At 43.2% G+C, this 19,890-nt stretch overlaps 1 protein-coding gene across 5 annotated transcripts in view; it reads right to left on the reverse strand.

Annotated features, from left to right (window-relative positions):
- Positions 1 to 19,890, reverse strand: part of SAMD4A (sterile alpha motif domain containing 4A) — a 207,585-nt gene that overhangs the window by 76,366 nt on the left and 111,329 nt on the right. For all 5 annotated transcript variants that reach the window (XM_049612752.1, XM_049612750.1, XM_049612751.1 and 2 more), the window contains exon 2: positions 7,132 to 7,650. In XM_049612752.1, the coding sequence (XP_049468709.1) occupies positions 7,132 to 7,650 (519 nt within the window). The remainder of the gene's footprint in view (positions 1 to 7,131; positions 7,651 to 19,890) is intronic.

Consider the following 19,890-nt stretch of genomic DNA (forward strand, 5'->3'; position numbering starts at 1 on the left):
CACACACAAAAAAAGCAAGAGCAACAACAAATGTCACTATGAGGATTATGACAGAAGGCTAACTGACCAATATTATCACTAAATACTTAGTGAATTCCCAAAGACGTCTTCTCGTTTATTCTGGAAATTCATTAACTTCGTGAACATCTGCCTAGTGAGCCCAGGAATTTATTAAGTTCCTACTGTTCAGCAAACATTTATGGCAAGGCGGGCAGACAGGCTTCAGTTCACATGCCATCTCTTATTGAATTATAGTGGCTGCCTTGAGGGGCATATTGAGGAGGATTTGGAGGCCACATCTGGCCTTAGCAAGAGACAGCCATTATCTAACAGAGACACTCTGCCACGGGAGAATGGCAGCTGAACAGATGCCAGGAAATTGCCATCTCCCAAGTTTCGGTGACTTTTTGAGCCACACAGTGTTCTTTCCAGGTGCCAGGAAAGAGGGATAAAGATGACAACCCTTGTCCCCAAGGAATTTGTGATTGGGAAGGGGAGGCAAACTTGTCAACCAAGAATAGTGACACAGAAAGCCAAGGGCTAATATTGAAATAGACGGGTCAGTGCAAAGCCAGTGCACTTGGGTGCAATTTGGGCAGAGTCTTACATCTGTGTGCTGTGGAGAACCCTGATTCAAGGGAGGCTGGCCCAGGTAGGGACAACTTCAGAGTCAAACAAGGGTCTACTAGCTAGTAACTGAGCCAATCTCCAAGGATAGGATTAAGAGGGACTGGCATGTGTCCTCAAGTCCAGAGCCAGACTCCAGAGCCTGACTGCCTGGGTTCAAACCCCAATTCATCCACTTTGTTGGTCTGTGACACTGGGCAAGTTACTTAGCCTCTCTGTGCCTCAATTTTCCTCATCTGTCAAATGGTGATAACAATAATACCCACATTGGAGAGGTTATGAGGATTAAATGAGTTGATATTTATGTAAAAGGTGTTGAACAGTACCCAGCATGTAGTAAACAATATGCAGTTGTGTGCTATTACTGTTAATTTACTTTTTGATGACCTACAGTACCAAATTTTTTTTAATGTACGGTTTTCATTATCAGAAAAATCAATTGAGACTAATAAAAGAAATACGAAGGTTCCAAGCTGTACCATGAGACTGTAGAAGCAGGCAGTTTAAGTGGAATATAATTTTCGTTACCCAAAGTTTCAGACTTCTTGCCTCATACCAGGCTGGCTAGCAAATGTAAAGAATGTGAAGAAAAATCAAGTCTCGCAATGATCTTCCTTTCATTTGTAACTACAGCACATAGTTTCATTCCAGGTCAAACTCTGCCAGTGAAGACTAGAAACTGGCTAGAAAGGCAGTCCGGGGTAATGGAGGTGGCACTGACCTCCACACAAGGGGATTCTGTGGGCTCTTAAGAAATCCAGGAGATACTTTTCCCGAATGGTCTTTTCCTAATGGTTTGCTTTTTCTATAGCAGACTTCAGACAGGAAGCAAATGTAGAGATGCTAAGCCAGGTTCTATGCACCTTACCCTTGGAATTGCTTATAATGGCCAAAGCAAAGTTGACTAAGATTTGTGCACAGTCTGTGACAGCCAATACCTTGGTCCTTTCTGGTCCCATGGGCTCATGATGAAGAATCTGTACATTCTTGCTTTCAGTAACCAGACCCTGAGTAGCCTTACGAGGAGAGTGAGGTACTGAAAATTACATTCTTCCCTCTCTTCCGAAACACCTTGATGCTACCCTAAGTGTTTAATCAACTTCTCTGCTGTCCCAAACCATTTGTTTCTTTATTATGGAAGAGAAGGTCCAAAAGTCCTGTGTGATCTCACTTAATTTAACATCTGCAACTAATAAAAAGGTACTCTTGAGTCTGCTTAAATGGATGAAAATTGGTTGACTGTTGTTATATTAGGGTGTAGTTTTTGCCTCCCACTCTTAGCCTCATCTTAATCCCTTCTAAAACTCTGCATGGCACCATCATCTGTTTCTAATGCCCTCTAAACATCATTTTTCTCCATCTCAATGTTCTAGCACCTTCTCAAAGTCAACACACATCCAAGATTGGAGCTTGTAGCTAGTTTCTTTCCCTATCCTGCCTTTTATCTCTTTGGAATCACTAACATAACTTTCTTCAGCCCCCAAATGCCTACCATCTGGGAAGTACCCACCCCCCCCAATTTACCTCTAATATACCTTCTTGATAAATCCAGTGGTTAATTCTTGGTCCTCACCTTAGTAGACACGTCAGTAGAATTTTACTCACTTGATCACTTTTTCCCCTTGAAACATGTTCTTCATTCGCCTTGTAAGACATACACACACCTGAGTTTTTCCTTACTTCAGTGGTTTCTCCTGCATTTCTTCTGCTTTGTCCTCGGCTTCCCCAGCCTTCATGTTGAAGTGCCCAGGCTCAGTCCTTGGTCCTCTTCTCTACTGACATCTCTGGTTTGGTAATCTTAGTTTCATAGCTCTAAATGCTACTCATGTGCTGGTAACTCCCAAATGTCTATCTTCGGATTGGTCCTCTCTCCCAAACTACATACTCATACATCCAAATGCCTACTAGACACCTCCGATTGTCAAATGGACACACAGATTCATCACAGATGACCCAACTCCAAATCTTACCTTCAAACTTAATAAACAGAAACGTTCTCCATCCTTCCAGTTGCAGAAGCAAAAACTTTCGAGTCATTCTTGAATCCTTTCCCTTATACTCTTCATTTATTTTGTCAGGAAATGCCACTTACTGTACTTCCAAAATAGATCTAGATTCTGACCACTTTTCCCCCTTCTTCTTCAGCCACCCCAGGCAAAGTCAGCACCCTCCTGCCTGGATTACTGCAATAGCCTCTTAACTGGTCATTGTGTTTCTGTCCTTGCCCTTGTATAGTTTATTCTTAATACAGGAGCCAAAGGGATCCCTTTAAAATGTAAGGTCACGTCCCTCGTCTGCCAAAAACCCTCCAATGGCTTCCTGGTTTACTGAGAGCAAAAGTCAAAGTCCTTGCAATGCCCTGCAATGCCCCATAGGATCTGTCTTTCCCTGTTACCTCTGCAAGCTCCACCACTGTCTATGTCACTCTCTTTCAGCCACTGGTCTTCTTGCTTTTCCCCAGCAAGCTGGGAAAAGATCTTGGGATTTTTGCTCAAGCTTTTTCTCTGGCTGGACTGTTCTTCCCCCAGACTCTCACTTGGCTAACCCCCTTACCTCCTTCAAGTCTTTGTTCACACATCACCTTCTCGATGAGGTCTACCCTGACCACCCTATTTATTACTATAATCACCTCACCATCTAGGCCTGATCCTACTGACCCTACTCTGTTTCTTATTTCCATGCCACTTATCAATCTCTAACACATTATATAATTTCCTCATATACTATAATAGTGTAGACGCAACTCCACAAGGGAGAGCATCTTTGGTCTGCTGACGCACCGAGTGCCTCGAGTAGATTAAGCATATAGTAGGTACTCAATAAACACTTCCTAAGTGAATGAATGAAAAAATAAATGAATCTGTAATGTATGTCCAAAGTCAATACTGAATCCTAATTCTAATAATTATACCCAGGAACGTTTCTAGCATCAATTTCTTCTGCTCCATGCCTGTTCCTATCCCCATGATACCTTTGAAACTCACTGATGTTGTAGTCATCCCTTGTCATTCATCTGGCGTGCACATAGCAGACCAGGCCCCCTTACAGCATTGCTCATATCACTGTCATACAGATGGTGTTATGGCTGGTCTCTTTAGAGCTCTCAGATCCCCTCCCTGTCTACTTTTATTGCTTTCTTTCACGAGCTATTTTTCCTTTGCGAACCTTTCCTTCTTCTTCACTGTCTTCCAACCCTGCGTGCTCACTATAACTTCCATCCTTTTGCTCGCAATGAATGTTCCTACCCTTGGTCCCCCCACTCCTGCCATCTCCATCATAGCTTACTTGCCCCATTTCTTGCAAAAGCTTTCTTGACCCTGCAGTTCACAAGAATCTTTCCATTTCAAACATTCACAGTGCTTACAGTACAGACCCCCCATTCAGTTGACACAATCCTGTATCGCCCTATGGCAGCTGTTAGAGTTATTTTTTTTTAACTGCGTTTTTATGTAATGCATGGGTTTTTATGCAAAATTTTTGCAGATTAGTCTGGCTAAAAGAAGATATTTCATTTTTAATTGTGAGACTGATTGATATACCTTCTCTCTCTTGTTATATTATAGGTTCCCTGAAAGTGAATCACTTTCCTTAAGCTTCTTTATACTTTCCACGGACTCAAACACAGTACTCGGTACCCAGAAAGTGGATAGTGTTTTCAGTGCAGTTGAACGATGCAGAATCCACACAGGGAGGAGGCCACAAATGCTAAGGCACTTTGCTGGAGCATAATGACCAAGGGAACCAAACGTTAGTGGAACAAACCAAGATTAAAACCCAAAAACTGTGTAAGAAGGTTGTCTTCTAGTTAGTTTCTTTTCATTAGCTGTCCTTGATGTGACTGATAATTTGAAAATGTGAAGCACTAAATGATGATCTCAGTTCTCTTACTATGATTTATAAATTATGTTGCTTTGTGTAGATATCTTTTTCCATTTTGAAAGAAAGAAGACATGTAGCTCTTTAGTGCAATAAAAGAGATCCTGGAGCCTTCAGTCCAATCCATTTTCTACTGCGGTGAAATGGTCAAAAGCCACAGCATACTCAAGGACACCTAGTCTATTCTGCATGGCCCTGGGCTCTGGAAAGGTGCTTCATCAGATGACGACCAGAAGGTGCAAATGCAGGCACAGACTCTGGGGTCAGTGTTAGCACTTTGCCCCTCACTATCTTTCCCATTCTCACTGATTCACTTAGCAGACCCTGTTGCCAGCTCTGACCAGCGCTGGGCATCTACATGTGTAATCTAAAGTAACTTCACCACAGTCCTTCAAAGATGGGTATCATGAATGTTCATTGTACAAGTGAGGACCTTGCTCAGAGAGGTTAAGTAACTTGGCCAAGCTGTAGTTAGCAAACTGTAGATCTGAGATTTGGACTTAGCAGGGCATTGACACCAAGGTTCCTGTCCTTTCCGTTTTGTCAAACTGCCTCCCAGGTGCTCAGGAGATATTTAATAGAGGCACGAGTGAATGCATGACCCAAAAGTTGGCAGTTTTGACAAACACAATTTAACCACCATCGACAATGCAGAAGACTGAAGCAATGACATTCATGTTTTGTTAAAGAGATATTGAAATACAAGTGTTGACATGGCCTAAGTGTTTGCATGAAACTTGCTGGAAGACAGATCTAAGATTTCTTTGCCAATGCTCTGAAACAGGGCTCCAACCCCTTTCTTCTTCCTGACATATGTAATCTAGTTATCTCGTTAAACCTTCAAGTCTTTTTCTCCTCAAGTACTACACAGGGACCCAGAGATCTGGGAGGCCATGACAGTCGTTTCTGCATCACCTCCACTCTGTAGGCTGGAGGGCCACAGTAAAAAAGGAAAGTACCCATTGACTACAATCTGATAACCATCTTGAATGTACACATCTTGTCAAGAGACAGCCCTGAATGTGCAAATCAGTAGAGACAGAAATATGATGACCCAAGAATAACTTGAAGACAAGTGACATAAAATTCAACCCCTTAAAATATAAAAGACCAAGTTCTGAGAGGGCAGGCAGCTTGGAGCTCACATCTCTCCCACCTATCAAAGAGTTTTGTAACAATTACTAGATTCTGTCCCTGACCCAGGAAACTTGGGCCAAAAAGCTCTGTCATCCAGCCTACATGTGTCTGCTTTAACAGTCCCAGCCATCACTCTTTGTCACACACAAGCTAGTGAAACTGTTCCCCGGATTACTAGTCTGTGAAACAGACTGTCCTCAGAACCTCTTACATAATAAATTAATGATGCAATAATCACTTAATTCCCCAAATGTACTAGTTATCAATATCTCAGTGTAAAAATAGAGAAAAAAGGAATTAAAAATCTCATTTTGTAGCATTATGAATGCAGTATCTTAAGTATTTCCTCGGTTATTCCACTAAGGTCCTGTTTCAATTAATGTAGTTATAATCCGACACTCCTATGTATTTGAGAAAGCCATTTAAAAGGGCCCATTAGCAAAAAGATCCAAGTGGAGGTAGAGGCCAAGAAGCTGTCACCGCTAATTCTTAATACTCTCACATCTTTTAATTGGGGGTTCCTGCATGTTGACAGGCACGTAAGGTCTAACCACAAAAGCTTTCCACTGAGAAAGTTATCTCACTGCAGACACTGTATTCACGAACACACGCAAGTAGCATGGATGATTTCTGTTCAATGACAGGCCCCCCTCCCATACTGTCACTTTACAGAAGCACAAATGGCACGTCTGTCACTTTGCTCAGCCTAAGTGGGGAGCCATACAGAGGATTCCCAGCCCTAGTCCCAGCTGCGAGCAGGGTACTTTGCCTTAGTGGTCAAAAGAGCAGAAAGCTGTCCTCTGCTCTCCCCTTCTGCAGAACGGTTCCTGACCCGCCTCTCCTAGGTGAGGCGGAGTGAGAAAAGGCCACAGCACAGAGCAGCATTCTCAAGTTAGCAAACCTACTTCCCTGGTCAGGAGGAAAAGTGCCCCCAACAACTGGGGCTAAAAACCAGAAAGTGCAAGGGAGGGAACATTCCAGGGTGAAATGAAAAAAAGGGGGGAAAAAAAAAAAGGAAGAAAGAAAGAAAACAGAAAAAAAAAAAAAAACCAAAGAAAATGCACAAACCCCATGAGGGCATCTGGTTAACCATGGGTTAGAATCAGGTTTAGAGAATCACTCATAACTCAGTGTTTTGGCAAATCCAAAAACTCCAGGGCGAAAGGCATGCGGGTAAAAGGCATTTCTGCTCGTGGAAACGGGAAGTTTCCTTCTTTCACCACTTACTCTTCTCTCAAACGTATTTATTTTTCAGTCTGTTTATAACCCAAATTTGGACCATCACTCATTTCTACCTGCCCAGCATTTTTATCCTTCCAGAGTCAAAAGAGCAACAGGTATGGGATGCAAAGATCCCCTTCCCACAGCCAATTCCCATCGGCCCGTCTCTCCCAGGGTCATGGGGTGCTCAGAGCAGACATTCGCAGTGGGACATGCCACACACAGCAAGTCACCAAAGCACACTGCTTTACGGGCTTCCTGGGAACTTACTTGTACTTGTGCTGGTTCCAATCGTATTGATTGTGGTGGGGACAGATGAAGAGGAGTAGAGGGGCACATGGCCGTTCTCACACCCCAGGCTTTTGTCCTGCCAGTTGGAGGCGTTGATGCAAATCCCCGAATCCCGAGAGTTCTGCCACCCATTGAGCTTGTCATCGGAGTTCTGTCTTTGGTGATAGTAGTGAGTCTGCCCATAATCCACAGAGTCTGAGCGGCTTCGGTTCTGGCCGCCGAAGCTGGTCGACGTGCGGTCCTCCAAGTGGTTCAGCCACATGGCTAAAGCACTGCGGTCTTCCAACGAAGTGGCCGGATGTATCAAAGCATAGGACAGCAGCTGCCTGCTCTCCTCGATGTGCTGGTTGTGTTCAATAGAGTGCGCCAGGATTTTGGGCAGCAGTTTCATATACTCAACTTTTGCATCGAGGTTTCCTGGCTTCAGCAAAGGCAGGTGAGTTAACAGGAGGGAAATCACTTTATCCTTGGATTCCTGTTGCCATTGGTTAATGATTCCTGAAAAGGAAAATATACGGGGCAAATAAGCAAATACACCCACAATGGCATGAAACACCGCACTGTAGAGAGAATTCCTATGGGTTAGAGTCTCAATCTATGTACCCTGGCTGAATGTTTCTCCAAATGGCCCACTCATCAGATTGGATGACTGACTCCGGGATGTTGGGGGCACTGACATCAATGAAACACAGAACAAATGTTCTTAGAGGTTCGGGTGCTCAATCTAATTCCCATTCAGGTCTCCAAAGAGGCTACAACTACTTTGGTACAACCAAATAGAACTTACAGCCCTGCACTCTTTCTTAGAAAAGTCCAGACACACCTTCAGATAGGGGGATAAGGAATAAGAAAATCTCCACAGAAAAGCAAGTGTTGTCAAACGTTCATTGGATCTCTTGGAGGTAAGGCTGCTTTCCCTACCCCAGACATCTGTGGAAAAGTAGTTTACACCCTGGCAAAGGCATCTGTGTGAAGTAAAACTTCCTAGATGGAGAAATATGTCAGAAAAAGAAAGAGCTCCCCTCATCTCAGTGCAGGATGCACTTTCTCATGAGAAGCTACCTCAGAAAACAATTGTGATCTCAAACCCAGGATGGGACTTAGCTCCAGTAGCACCTCCGATCACACGTGATAAGCAAGCTATTTTTCTTCATGTATAGAAAATCTGGTTAGTTGTCTTTATTATGGTAAAATATATATAACATAATATCTACTATTTTCACCATTTTCAAGCATGCAGTGGTGTGGCTTTAAGGACATTCACAATGTTGTGCAGCCATCACCACCATCCATCTCCAGATCTTTTTCATCTTTTCAAATTGAAACTCTGTACTCACTGAATGATCCCTCCATATTTCTCCCCTCCCCCAGCTCCTGGCAACCACCGCTGTATTTTCTGTCTATTTGACTACTCTAGTTACCTCTTGTAAGTGAAATCATACAGTATTTGTCCTTTTGTGACTGGTTATTTCACTTGGTATCATGTCTTCAATGTTCATGTGTGAGAAGATCCATTTTTAACACACTCTCAAGGATCCCTTCTTGTTGCCTTCTACTCAAAACACACACTTGTTGCCTTTAGGTAAACATGGATAAACAATGTACTTTGCCTTGACTGGCCTTTGAGAAGTAGCTTGTTCTGGAAACTGATAGTTATCCTGAAGATCTCAGGCCACAAGAAAGAAAGCTCCCTTCCTGAAAAGACACTCCTGACAGCTGAAGACATTGCCTCTTGCCTACAAATTACCCTACAATAGGCCAGGGCAGGGCAGTCCTACTGGCTTTCAAGAGGAATCTGCAGAGTTGAAAGGGAGTATCTGGAATTTAGCAGAAGGACTTCACAATTCCAGTTAGACAGAAACATAACAGAACAAGCTCAAGAATCATTGTTGACCAGAAGCTACAAATGCATCAGTCAAGTACTATAAAGCCCCTCGAGATCAAGGGTGTATTCAAAGAAAAGTATCAGGCAAGGAAGACATGATATATACCGAATGAATATAAGCTCCAGAACCTGGCAAACCTGGGCATGAATCCCAGATCTGCCACTTAATTTGCAGTGGGACCTTGTTAAGTTACTTCACCTACCTGAGCCTCAACTTCCTCATCAGTTAAGACTGTTACCAACAGCATCTGTCCCTCCTTGTGTGGTAATGCATTAAAAGGACCATCAAGTACTTGATGGTGGACATAATTTCTTCTACTTGTCTCTGCAGTACTCAGGCCCACATTAGAGCCATGTTGGTTGGTTTTGGATACCGAGTTTTAAAAGTAATATATAGAGTCTAAGGATTACCCAGGGAAGATCATTTAAAAATATCAGAGTTGGAAGAGGTAGGAAGTCAAAAGCTGAAAGAAAATGGGGCTACTGGGCTTACAGGTGAACGATATGAAGAGACACTCAACTCTTTTCAAGTGGGGATTTCATAAGAAGATGAAGAGCCAACTATTTGAAGTAGAAGTCTTCAAATCGAAGCGGCAGAGATTAAGATTGGATGTGGGGAAGAAATGAAGTGCCACAATGACAAAAGACCCAGAGGAGTCACCAAGGAAAGCCTTATAATCTATGTGCTGGAGGCCTGAAGAATAGAGATAGATGCCTAAGGAAGCACTGATGGATAGGAACGTAATGTGAGCTACACACGGTATTTAGAACTTCCTAATATTAAAAGAAAAGTGAAAAGAGGGAGGGGAAATTAATTGTAATGATGTATTTTCTTTAATCCAATGTATCAAAATACTATTTCAACTTGTAATCAACTATAAATTATTGAGGAAACATTCTACATGCCTGTCTTTGCATTAAGTCTTCGAAACGCAGGGTGTATATTACCACCGATATCACATCTCAACTTGGACTACCCACAGCTGAAGTGCTCAGAAGCCATGTATGCTGGAGGCTACAGAACGGGCTAGCCACAGAGCTGGAGACATTCAGATGGGGAAGGCGGATGACAGGAGGGCACAAGTGACCTCAGCACGTCCCTCCCAGCTCCAGCTCTATATTTAGCTACCTGTCACCTGACAAAAGACAACCCTGGTGCATTCCGTTAGGTATGGCTTCCCTTTTAAAGTAGCTTTGGGAGACGGAGAAAGCACCAGCTCTAACTTCCCATCAATACATTTTCAGCAAACACCCAGCATGTTTTTAATTACAAGTATGCTTCGGATAAAGATAAAATCTATTCATTAAGCCCAAGGAGCTCAAGAGGCACTGGCAAGAAGCAAAAGGTCCTGAGAGGAAGATCAATCTGTCTGACGTCAATCAGATGATCAGATGTAGCTAGTATACACCCTGGAAAACGTAGACTTAGAAATACAATGTAGGAACAACTCTTAAGACAAGTTCACGAGGCTGAGGAACTCCCTAGGTTTCTGCGAGGTCACTTCCCTGTTTGGGTATTCTACCCTTCTGCAAAAGGTCAGCCTTAAAAAAAAAAAAAGGGAACAAAAACAAAACATAAATAGGACTCAGAGTGCAAACTAAACATGTTATCTCCATGTAAGCACTCTGGGTCAGGGGTAACCTGGGAGCCAGAGGAGGAACAAGTGCAGCAAAGAGGAAAGGAAAACAAGAGACCTCTGGCCCTGGTCCCTCCCAGGCCTGAAACGGTTCTTTCTGCATTCTCGGTTCAGGGCTTGGGTGCTGTGGGACTGTGGTGTAGCCAGGAAGACCACCCTGACTTTTGTGTACTGCCACTGGGAACATGGACCCAAGATAGCCCTCTGAGGGCTTGTACTACTGGATCAAACTATTCTGCAGCAACTACAGACACCACGCTGACAGCTGATGGTATTGAATGGTCTCTATGTGCCAGGCACTCTTCCAACCGCTGTGCGTGTAATTACTCATTTAAATCTCACAAGAAACTTATGAGATAGGTCCTATTACAGTCTAATTTTACAGATGAGGATACAGAGGCACAGAGAAGTCAAGCAATTTGCCTCAGGTCCCCCTGGCTAGTGAGGTGGCAGAATGGGGGTATACAAATGAGCATAAAGATACATAATGATTATCATGCTAGAAGAGTTTGGCCATAAGTTCAATACATTAATATTTATAATATAGATAATATGTGTAATGTGTAACATAGTATCCACATTATAAATATTATATCATATATGATATATAATTATATATAAAAGGTGTATATGTGTATTATATTTACAAAGACAATAATATGAATATATCAATAGAGTACATGGATCAGCAGAAGACTTGCCAGCTATGGAAGGGCAGGAAAAAAAGGAGTTGCAGAGACAACGTAGGTGATACTTACTGTAGGTTTTAAAATATGTCCACACCTTCTTTGACATTCCTGTCTAAAAGATGGAGCCTAATGAATTCATTTCTCCTTCAGGGCAGGCTAGACTTAGGGAGTCATTTCTAGCAAATTGAGTGTAGCGGAAAAGACAGTGTGTGAGTTCATGGATTAGGTTATAAAAGGCACTGGCGGCTTTTGCCTTGCTTTCTTTTGGGTTACTCACTCTGGGGGAAGTTAGTTACCATGCTATGACGATACTCAAAGAACCCAGAAGGGAGAGGGGTCTTGAAAGTGAGGAACTGAGGCTTCCTACCAACAGCTAGCACTGACTTGCTAGCCATGTGAGGGAACCATCTTGGAAGCAGAACCCCTGGCCCCTTAAGCCTTCAGATGACTGCACTCTGGACCACATTTGGGAGACCCTGAGCCAGAACCTCTCATATTCCTGATCCATAGGAATTGCATGTGATAACGTGTTTATTTTTCCTTATCTGCTAAGTTTTGGGTAATGTGTTATGTGATCAAAAAAAAATACAATATACCTCTTCAAAACTGGAATACACCTCTGGAAAAATTAAGCGTTAGCATTGGCTTTGAGCAGTTCAGCCCTTCAGGCAAAATCATTCCCATTCTGAGATCAACTCATGAAGCTAACCTGTTGCCACTCAAAAGTCACCTCAGCCTCCCTCATCCTGATTATCCACTCGCCAAACAACTTTTGGACTATGATTTCGCTCCCGGTATCGTCATTCCTGGGTGAGAATGAACTGACCATACAGACTTGGATCGTCTCTTGCAAGATTCTGTGATGATAGCTTTTCAGGGCAAGTTAAATGGTTTCTGATCATGATTTGGCTTCCTGTGGAGGCCTTCCTGTGCTGAGTATATGGACTTGGAGTACATCTGGTCCCTCTGATGATGGCTCCTCATGGCAAGCTAATAAGCCAGGATTGCAAGGTCTACTACTTTCTAGTTAGTACTGAGTCAGTCTCTCAGGGTAAGCATCCCCAGGACACTGATCAGAGAATAAGCATCTCCACCTTCAAACAGAAGCCTGGTCCTACATGTGGGGACTTGGTACATGAGAGCTAGGTCCTGTCCAGCTGCCCTGCCCATTGGTCTTTTTTGCGGCATTCACACCACCTTCCAGAGAGCAAGGAGCTTTTACTGAGATGTGTAGTCAACAGATTTTCCTTACTGGGGAAGACTTAGAAATCCTGAAACTTGCAATGAGTCAATCACCTCTGTGATGCAGTTTCTGTTATCATACACCCCAATACCACTGTATTTAGTAGACACTCTGGAATACAGAGGTCCAAGAACAGCAAGATTCAATGGTGCCAACTCACCTCTACTACTTTCTCTGAATATTTTCTCTAGATAAGGAGCAAAGATGTTATTTGCTGGATGTTTTACGTGGGTAAAAGTTGATGATTTATAATTTACAAACCAGTGACATAGGAGTAGTAAAAAAATCCTGAAAGAGCTATAATAAAAGACCATGAGGATTAGGAAACTATCCCAATGATTCTTAGAGTGACAAAGATTGTGCTTAAATACCAAGTCTGGTATTATTACTACACAATAGTATGTCAATGTTTAAGGGTTCCAGTTGTTAGTAAATTACCCTTGAATTGCTATTTTATTATACCCTTGTTTTCGGTTTAATAACATTTACTATAAAAGGGTTTCTCACAAGTATATTTAGGCAATTTGTTCATGCGAGAAATGGCTGGAAATTAAGTGCACACACACAAGAAGTACTGTTTAAATAAATGCAATAAAAGGCAGGAATTCTAGTGGATCTTAAATGGTCAAATTCTCCTTGGAAGGATTTCTATTACACGTCATGTACTAAAGCTTTCTAAATGTAGTGCAACTCTGCACAACTTGGGGACAGATGGCCAGTGGTAATAACAGACACTACGCATTTGGTAGGAATGTGAGCTGACAGGGCACCTAAAAAGTCAGGGGGAAAAATGGCAAATCCCAACATGGCAACGGTGGGATTCTTGTGCTGGCACCTGCACTTGTCTATCGTCTCCTAAGGTGCTTGAGCTAGAAATGACTGGACAAACATCCCCATAATTTGGTGGAGCCATATAAGACATGTGGATTAGACTAGCTGTTATGGGGGACTGGGAAAGCATGCAGTTACTGAGCCCCTATAGCTGCAAGTGGTGCTTTGAGCAGACATAAAGGACTGGATAGATAGAAACCTTCTCCGTTTTCAAGGAGGGTGACTGCCAGCTTCCAAGGTGGCTCCCATGGACCCTTGCCTTTCAGTATTCACACCCTTGTGTATTCTCCTCCCACACTGAATCCAAACAGGTCTGTGTGACCAATAGAGTGTGGTAAGGTGTTCTGAGATTAGGTCATAGAAGGCATTGTAGCTTCCACCTCCTCTCTTGGCTCCCTCACTCTGCAGGAAGGTAGCTACATCAATTATGAAGACACTCAGGCAGCCCTGGGGGAGGCTTGTGTGGGGAGGAAATCGGACCTCCTGCTAACAGCCAGCACCAACTTGCCAGCCATGTGAGTGAGCTACCTTGGAAATGGATTCTCCAGTTCTAGTCAATATCTTGACTGCAACCATGCAAGAGACCTTAAGCCAGAACTACCCAGCAAGGTTGTCCCAAATTTCTGACCCTCAGAAAACTGTGAGGGGAAGATGATGTGAAGCTCTTAAGTTTTGGGGTGATCTGTTACACAGCAATAGTTGATGAATATAGCTTACTAGTTAACTAATTAGAGCTTCATGTTATTTGGTAAAAAAACAAAAAATCACTCAAAAATGCTACTGCCCCAGGGCTCCTGGGTGGCTCAGTTGGTTAAGCGTCCAACTTCAGCTCAGGTCATAATCTCACAGTTTGTGAGTTCGAGCCCCGCATCGGGCTCTGTGCTGACAGCTTGGAGCCTGGAGCCTGCTTCGAATTCTGTCTCCCTCTCTCTCTGCTCCTCCCCCACTCATGCTCTGTTTCTCTCTCTCCTTCAAAAATAAATAAAAACAAAAAAAATTTTTTTAATGCTACTGCTGCCCCTTGAATTCACTAGAAAAGAAAGGAATCTATGTAGTAGACTGCATAGCCCATTATAACCATTAGAGCTTTCTCTGGGACCATGAGGGTCATTAGCTGTTGGTCATTCACTGACTATCCTCAAAGGGTACCTGTGACTTGAACAGACACCTACAATATCCACTTACCACTCCCAAGTGATCTGGTCATTCTTCCATGAGGTCTCCTTTGCTCCTGAAGGACCCAGACCAGTAGTCAACTAGTCCTGAGATCTTGGCCAAGAGCTCAAGTTAGGGCTGGGATTCACATTCAGGTTTCTGACCTCCTCCTGGCCATGGCTAACTTTTGCAGGTCTAAGGCTGCCCATTCCCAGCAGGCACATAAAACTGGCCAGCTCCCCTGACCACCTGCCTCAGTTTTGACCTCATGTCTGTACAGACGACTCCTACATTTGTATCTCTGGCCCAGGTCTCATCTTGGATGCACATTCAGTTGCATCTTCTACACGTCCACTTGGATGATCTCAAGTTACTTGAGTATCTCAAGATACTCAAGACAAAGTTACTCTGTCCAAAACTGAGTTCCCCCTCTTGCTGTCACTAGATCTGCTCCTTCGGTCCTCTGTTCTATCTCAGCAATGGCTCGTCTATCTTTCCAGTAGCTCAGGTTGAAACCTTCGAGCATCATGGACTGACTACTCCTCTTATATCCCATGTTTAATCTGTTAGCAACTCTGTGTGCTGAATCTTTAAAACATACCCAGATTCTAACCACCTCTCACCACGCTTCTGCATTCCATCCACCTCCTGCCCCACAAACAACATAACGAACAGAATCATCTTTTTATACTGGAAGATAGGTCATGTCACTTCTCTGATCAAACATTCCAACAGTTTCTCATCTCTGAGCAAAAGCCATACAATAATGTATTAGGTCCTCTATGATGGAACCTCATTCCCCACTACTGGTCCCTCGTTCTTTTCAGTCCATTTGGATTCCTTGTTGTTTCTTTCACATGCCAGATATGTACTACCCCTCAACCTTTGCATTTGCTGTTTCTTCTGCCTGGAATGCTTTTTCCCCTACCCAGATCCACATCCAGCCCCTCTCAGTTATGTCTTTGCTTAAATGTTGCCTTCTGAGTGAGAACTTCTCTGTCCACAGTATTTTAAATTGCCCATATTACTCCCTCACCTTACACTTCTTTATCCACCGTGCCTTGCTTTATTTTTCTCCACAGCATTTACCATGTGACCTGTTGTGTATCACACCTATTTTCTGTACTTCTCCACTAGACAATAGCTCTATGTGGGTAGTAATGTTGTGCCCATTTTCCCATGCATTGTCATTTCTTTATCAATCGCATTTTTAAATGGCTACATAAAGTTGTTCCCAGGCATTTTGTTTGAGAGTGGTTTGTTAGACTTTGGGATTTCTTACTCAAATCTTAGGCACTTCCTAGAAATTTCTTTTAAATGAAGAATCGGTGACCTGCAAACTATTGTAGGTGTCACGGGTCACCCCGAAACAGTTCAGTCACCTCTTTCTAGTTGGACTGTGCAGAATTCTGATTACTTTTAGCTTTAGTGTCAAATAAAAACAGGAACGTGTAAAAGAGGAAAATAAAATGACTAACTTAATTTTCAAAATCTTGACTACATTCCCCTCTCAGTATTGTTAGGATGGAAAATTTCCCCACGTGCTGGAAAACAAAAGCATAATGGGTGATTTTCTTGATTGTAACTGACACCAATTAAAGTAATCTTCATGATAAAGATTCATTAGGCTGAGGCAGCAGAATTAGATGTATTTAATATGACTCTCTTGCAAACATCTGTTGAAGAAAGAAAGAAAACCAATGCCAATAGGGCTGTGTTAAAACTATTGTAACATCCAAATTTTTTGGCCGTAAGTAATTATGTTCTAATAAAACCTCACAGGAATGGGTCTCCTAAGAGTCATATAAATTAGAGATGAAGAAAATGTTACCTTACTCTTGACAAATGCAAGACAAATCCTTACAAACCACATTCAGCTAGTTTTTTTTATACCAAAAACCTCTCAGAGAAGAGGCCATAAATGTTCCCAAAGCAGGAAGTTTTCCCACTCACTAAACTTCAGTGCCGTTCTCGCACTCCCAGACCACCACTGACAAAACTCCACACACCACAGAATGACTCTCCATTAGTATTTCAGAATAATGAATTGGCAATCCTCATGCTGACCTTGCAAAGGAGGAAAACATGCTTTGTCCGAGAACACTCAGATTCGGGCCTTATTCCATGAGCAGCTCTACAAATGAGAACTTTGAAAGAAGCACACTGTTGCCCAGGTAGCCTACCTGCCATCGTATTTATTAGTGAAGAACTCCAGGCTAAAATCTTTGGCAATGGCCAGATGGAGTCCATAAGGAGTGTCCTGAGAGAAATATACACAGGTCAAATCTCAAAGGAATAGTTCATGCTTGATCCAACAGACCAAACTGAACAACAGCCACTTCCCACAATAGGTTTACAAACCTGGGAAGGGCCGATTCACCTGTGACAACAGGGGGCCATTCTGTGTCTTTAAATGAGTCTGGGCTGTTAAGTCTCACACTTTCTAAAATAATGTGGAAGTTGCTCAGCAACTTACAGGCAAAATTTCCCATCCTGAGAGATGGGAATCCAAAGTGTAAGTGTGAATGTAAGAGCCCTGTGATGTGTGTAAATACTGTCACCAAGGAACAGCACATATACATCCCCAAAATAGACGTGCCAGAAAAGTTGACTGTAAAATTCATGCATCACTCATTTAGGTATGAAATCTGAAATACATGTAAAAGTTATTCTAGGGGAGGAGAGAATGGACAATTTTGTGGAGGGAGGATATTCAAATCCATGGTCACAAATTAACTGTTACTGTATTTGAAAAGAAGGGCCTAATCAACTGTGTAAGGATTGAGTTGGGTAAGCAACCCCCAAAACGTTTCCAATCCTGCTTGCTTTTCCTGATTAGTTAGGTATAGCCCTGTAGAGGGAGTGAGAGGCACACCTCTCCTTCTGGTTCTCTTGAGCTATTAGCCAACTCCAGGAATTTATGCAAAGGCAAGCAGAAAAGGCAGTTTATTTTCTTTCACCTGTTCTTTGTGCATCAAACTCATTTTCAGGTAAGTAGGTCTGTTGATGTGCTCAGAATAAGGTTGTTTTGGTTTTCTTGAGAAAGGGAGCTACTTTTTAATTCCTAAAGTCCTCTGTTAAGAAGGAAGAAAGGCAGGAAGGACAATAGAAAAGGATGAAGTTCTGTAATCAGAAATGAGAATGGCCAAGGCTGTTTCTGTCCTTTTGGGCTATTCCCTCCTTCTGGGCATCCCACCTTGAAATTAAAGAGACCCAGAGGTCAGTGGCTGGACCAGAATCAGGGGCACTAACCAGATGAGGACGCTTTGCTTTAGCAGACTTTGTGGGAAAGTTGCAGGAGGAGACAAGAGCTCACAGCCCACATTATAGACTACAGACAAAGCTTCTCGTGCATCCTTTCTGAGCCTCAAACATACTGTCTAGAATTCTAAACCAAAAGAGGACCCAAAAACAGCAAGAGGACTTATATAACACTGGTCCAGTGCTGGGAGTGACAGCAGTGGCCCATTTTGTTTTTTTAAAAAAACTTTTTTTAATGTTTATTTATTTTTGACTGAGAGAGAGAGAGAGAGCGCGCGCACGCGGATGAGCGGGGGAGGGGCAGAGAGAGAGGAAAACACAGAATCTGAAGCAGGCTCTAGGCTCTGAGCTGTCAGCACAGAGCCCGACGCTGGGCTCGAACTCACAGACTGCGAGATCATGACCTGAGCTGAAGTCGGACATTCAACCAACTGAGCCACCCAGGCACGCTCCATTTTGTTTTAATCTAGCTTTACACCACCACCTTTAAGGGGAGATGTATTTATTAAGCTGTTGGGTCTTTATCTTTAGTCCCTATCAATGTTGATGGCCCAGTGTTAGGGTCTGTCCTCCTTAATGGGGTGTGTGGGGTCAGAGATAGCCATGGGAAAAGTTTTGTACCCCACAGAAATGTCCACAATACAAAAAAATTGGAGAGAATCAGACCAGAGAGATAGAGAAAATACTTTAAGAAGGCCTCCATTTATAGAACCAACCAGCAACTCCGTAAGGAATAGAATCCATTTTCTAAAATAACCCCCAGAACCTCCAGCAGACCTCCAAACAGCATCCAACACATTATTTACTGGAAAAAACACAAAAAGCTTAATCGATTATCACTACACCAATGGAGACAACTTGTGGCAGTTCAAATCTTAAAAGATTTATCATCAAATATTTTCTGCTGTAGATATGCCCTGCATACATCCAAACCCTTCCCCTCGTGCTCCCCATTCTCATCCATGATGTGGCTTAAGAATCTGCCTCCTCCCTGTTGATCTGCTCTAGCCCTCACTGCCTCTCTACCACACAGACCAGCTCAATGATGTACATGCTGTGTGACTCTCTCCTGAATGAAGACTGCTGGCTCCCTGAGGGCTGGGACAGTGCCTCCCATTTATGTGTCTCTTAATGCTTGTCTAGGTCAGTGCTGATCACGCAGGCTTGCTGGACCACACTGGACAAAAGATACATGTGTTTTTCACATCCAAGTACTAACTAGGCCCGACCCTGCTTAGCTTCCAAGATCAGAAGAGATCGGGCACGTTCAGGGTGGTATGGCCGTAGACACATGTGCTTTTCTATCATAACCACTGACACAGCAGATCTGTTCCTTCCCAGCTTTGTCTGTCTCTGGTTAGGGTGGTAAGTGTCAACAGCAGAAACCTTCGGCCTAGGGCAGAATAGTGAGGGGACACTGGGCTCTAGCAGAAGGGGAGCTCTGGCCTCCCTTCGGGGGTGGATGCCGCTCGTGTCTTCACATTAGCTCCTCCCGAGGTCCTCCTGAGGTTCAGTCAGCTCTCAAAGAGCCATCTCCCACCAACCTACACACACACACACACACACACACACACACCACACACACACACACGGGGAAGCCGAGCTGTCTGGAGACTCAGACCCCAAGACATAGGTTACAAGTACCTAAGATATGCTCAGTTGTCTTGGGTGTCCTTTCTGAGGTATTCACTTCCAAAAACTGTAGGAGCATTAGGTGCTCTAAGTGACTTGAGGAAAAGAAAGATAAGAAAGCATAGCGACTGAGAGCATAGATTCTAGCTGTGTTGTCTGGGCTTGAATCTTGAATTCCAACCATCCATTTGGGTAGCAGTGTGACCTTGGGCAATTCACTTAACTGCTCTACACACTTCGGTTTCCTCATTTGGAAAATGGGATACCTCATAGGACTGTTAAGATGTTTGAATTATTTAACCTGTGTAAAGCAAGGCACCACTGTCTGGCCCATAGTGAATGCTATAAAATTGTTAATGATGGTCACCATCATAGAAGGGACCAGGGCAATGCTCCATGGGATCC

This window comes from Panthera uncia (genome assembly GCF_023721935.1).
Source record: "Panthera uncia isolate 11264 chromosome B3 unlocalized genomic scaffold, Puncia_PCG_1.0 HiC_scaffold_1, whole genome shotgun sequence".
Taxonomy (NCBI): domain Eukaryota; kingdom Metazoa; phylum Chordata; class Mammalia; order Carnivora; family Felidae; genus Panthera; species Panthera uncia.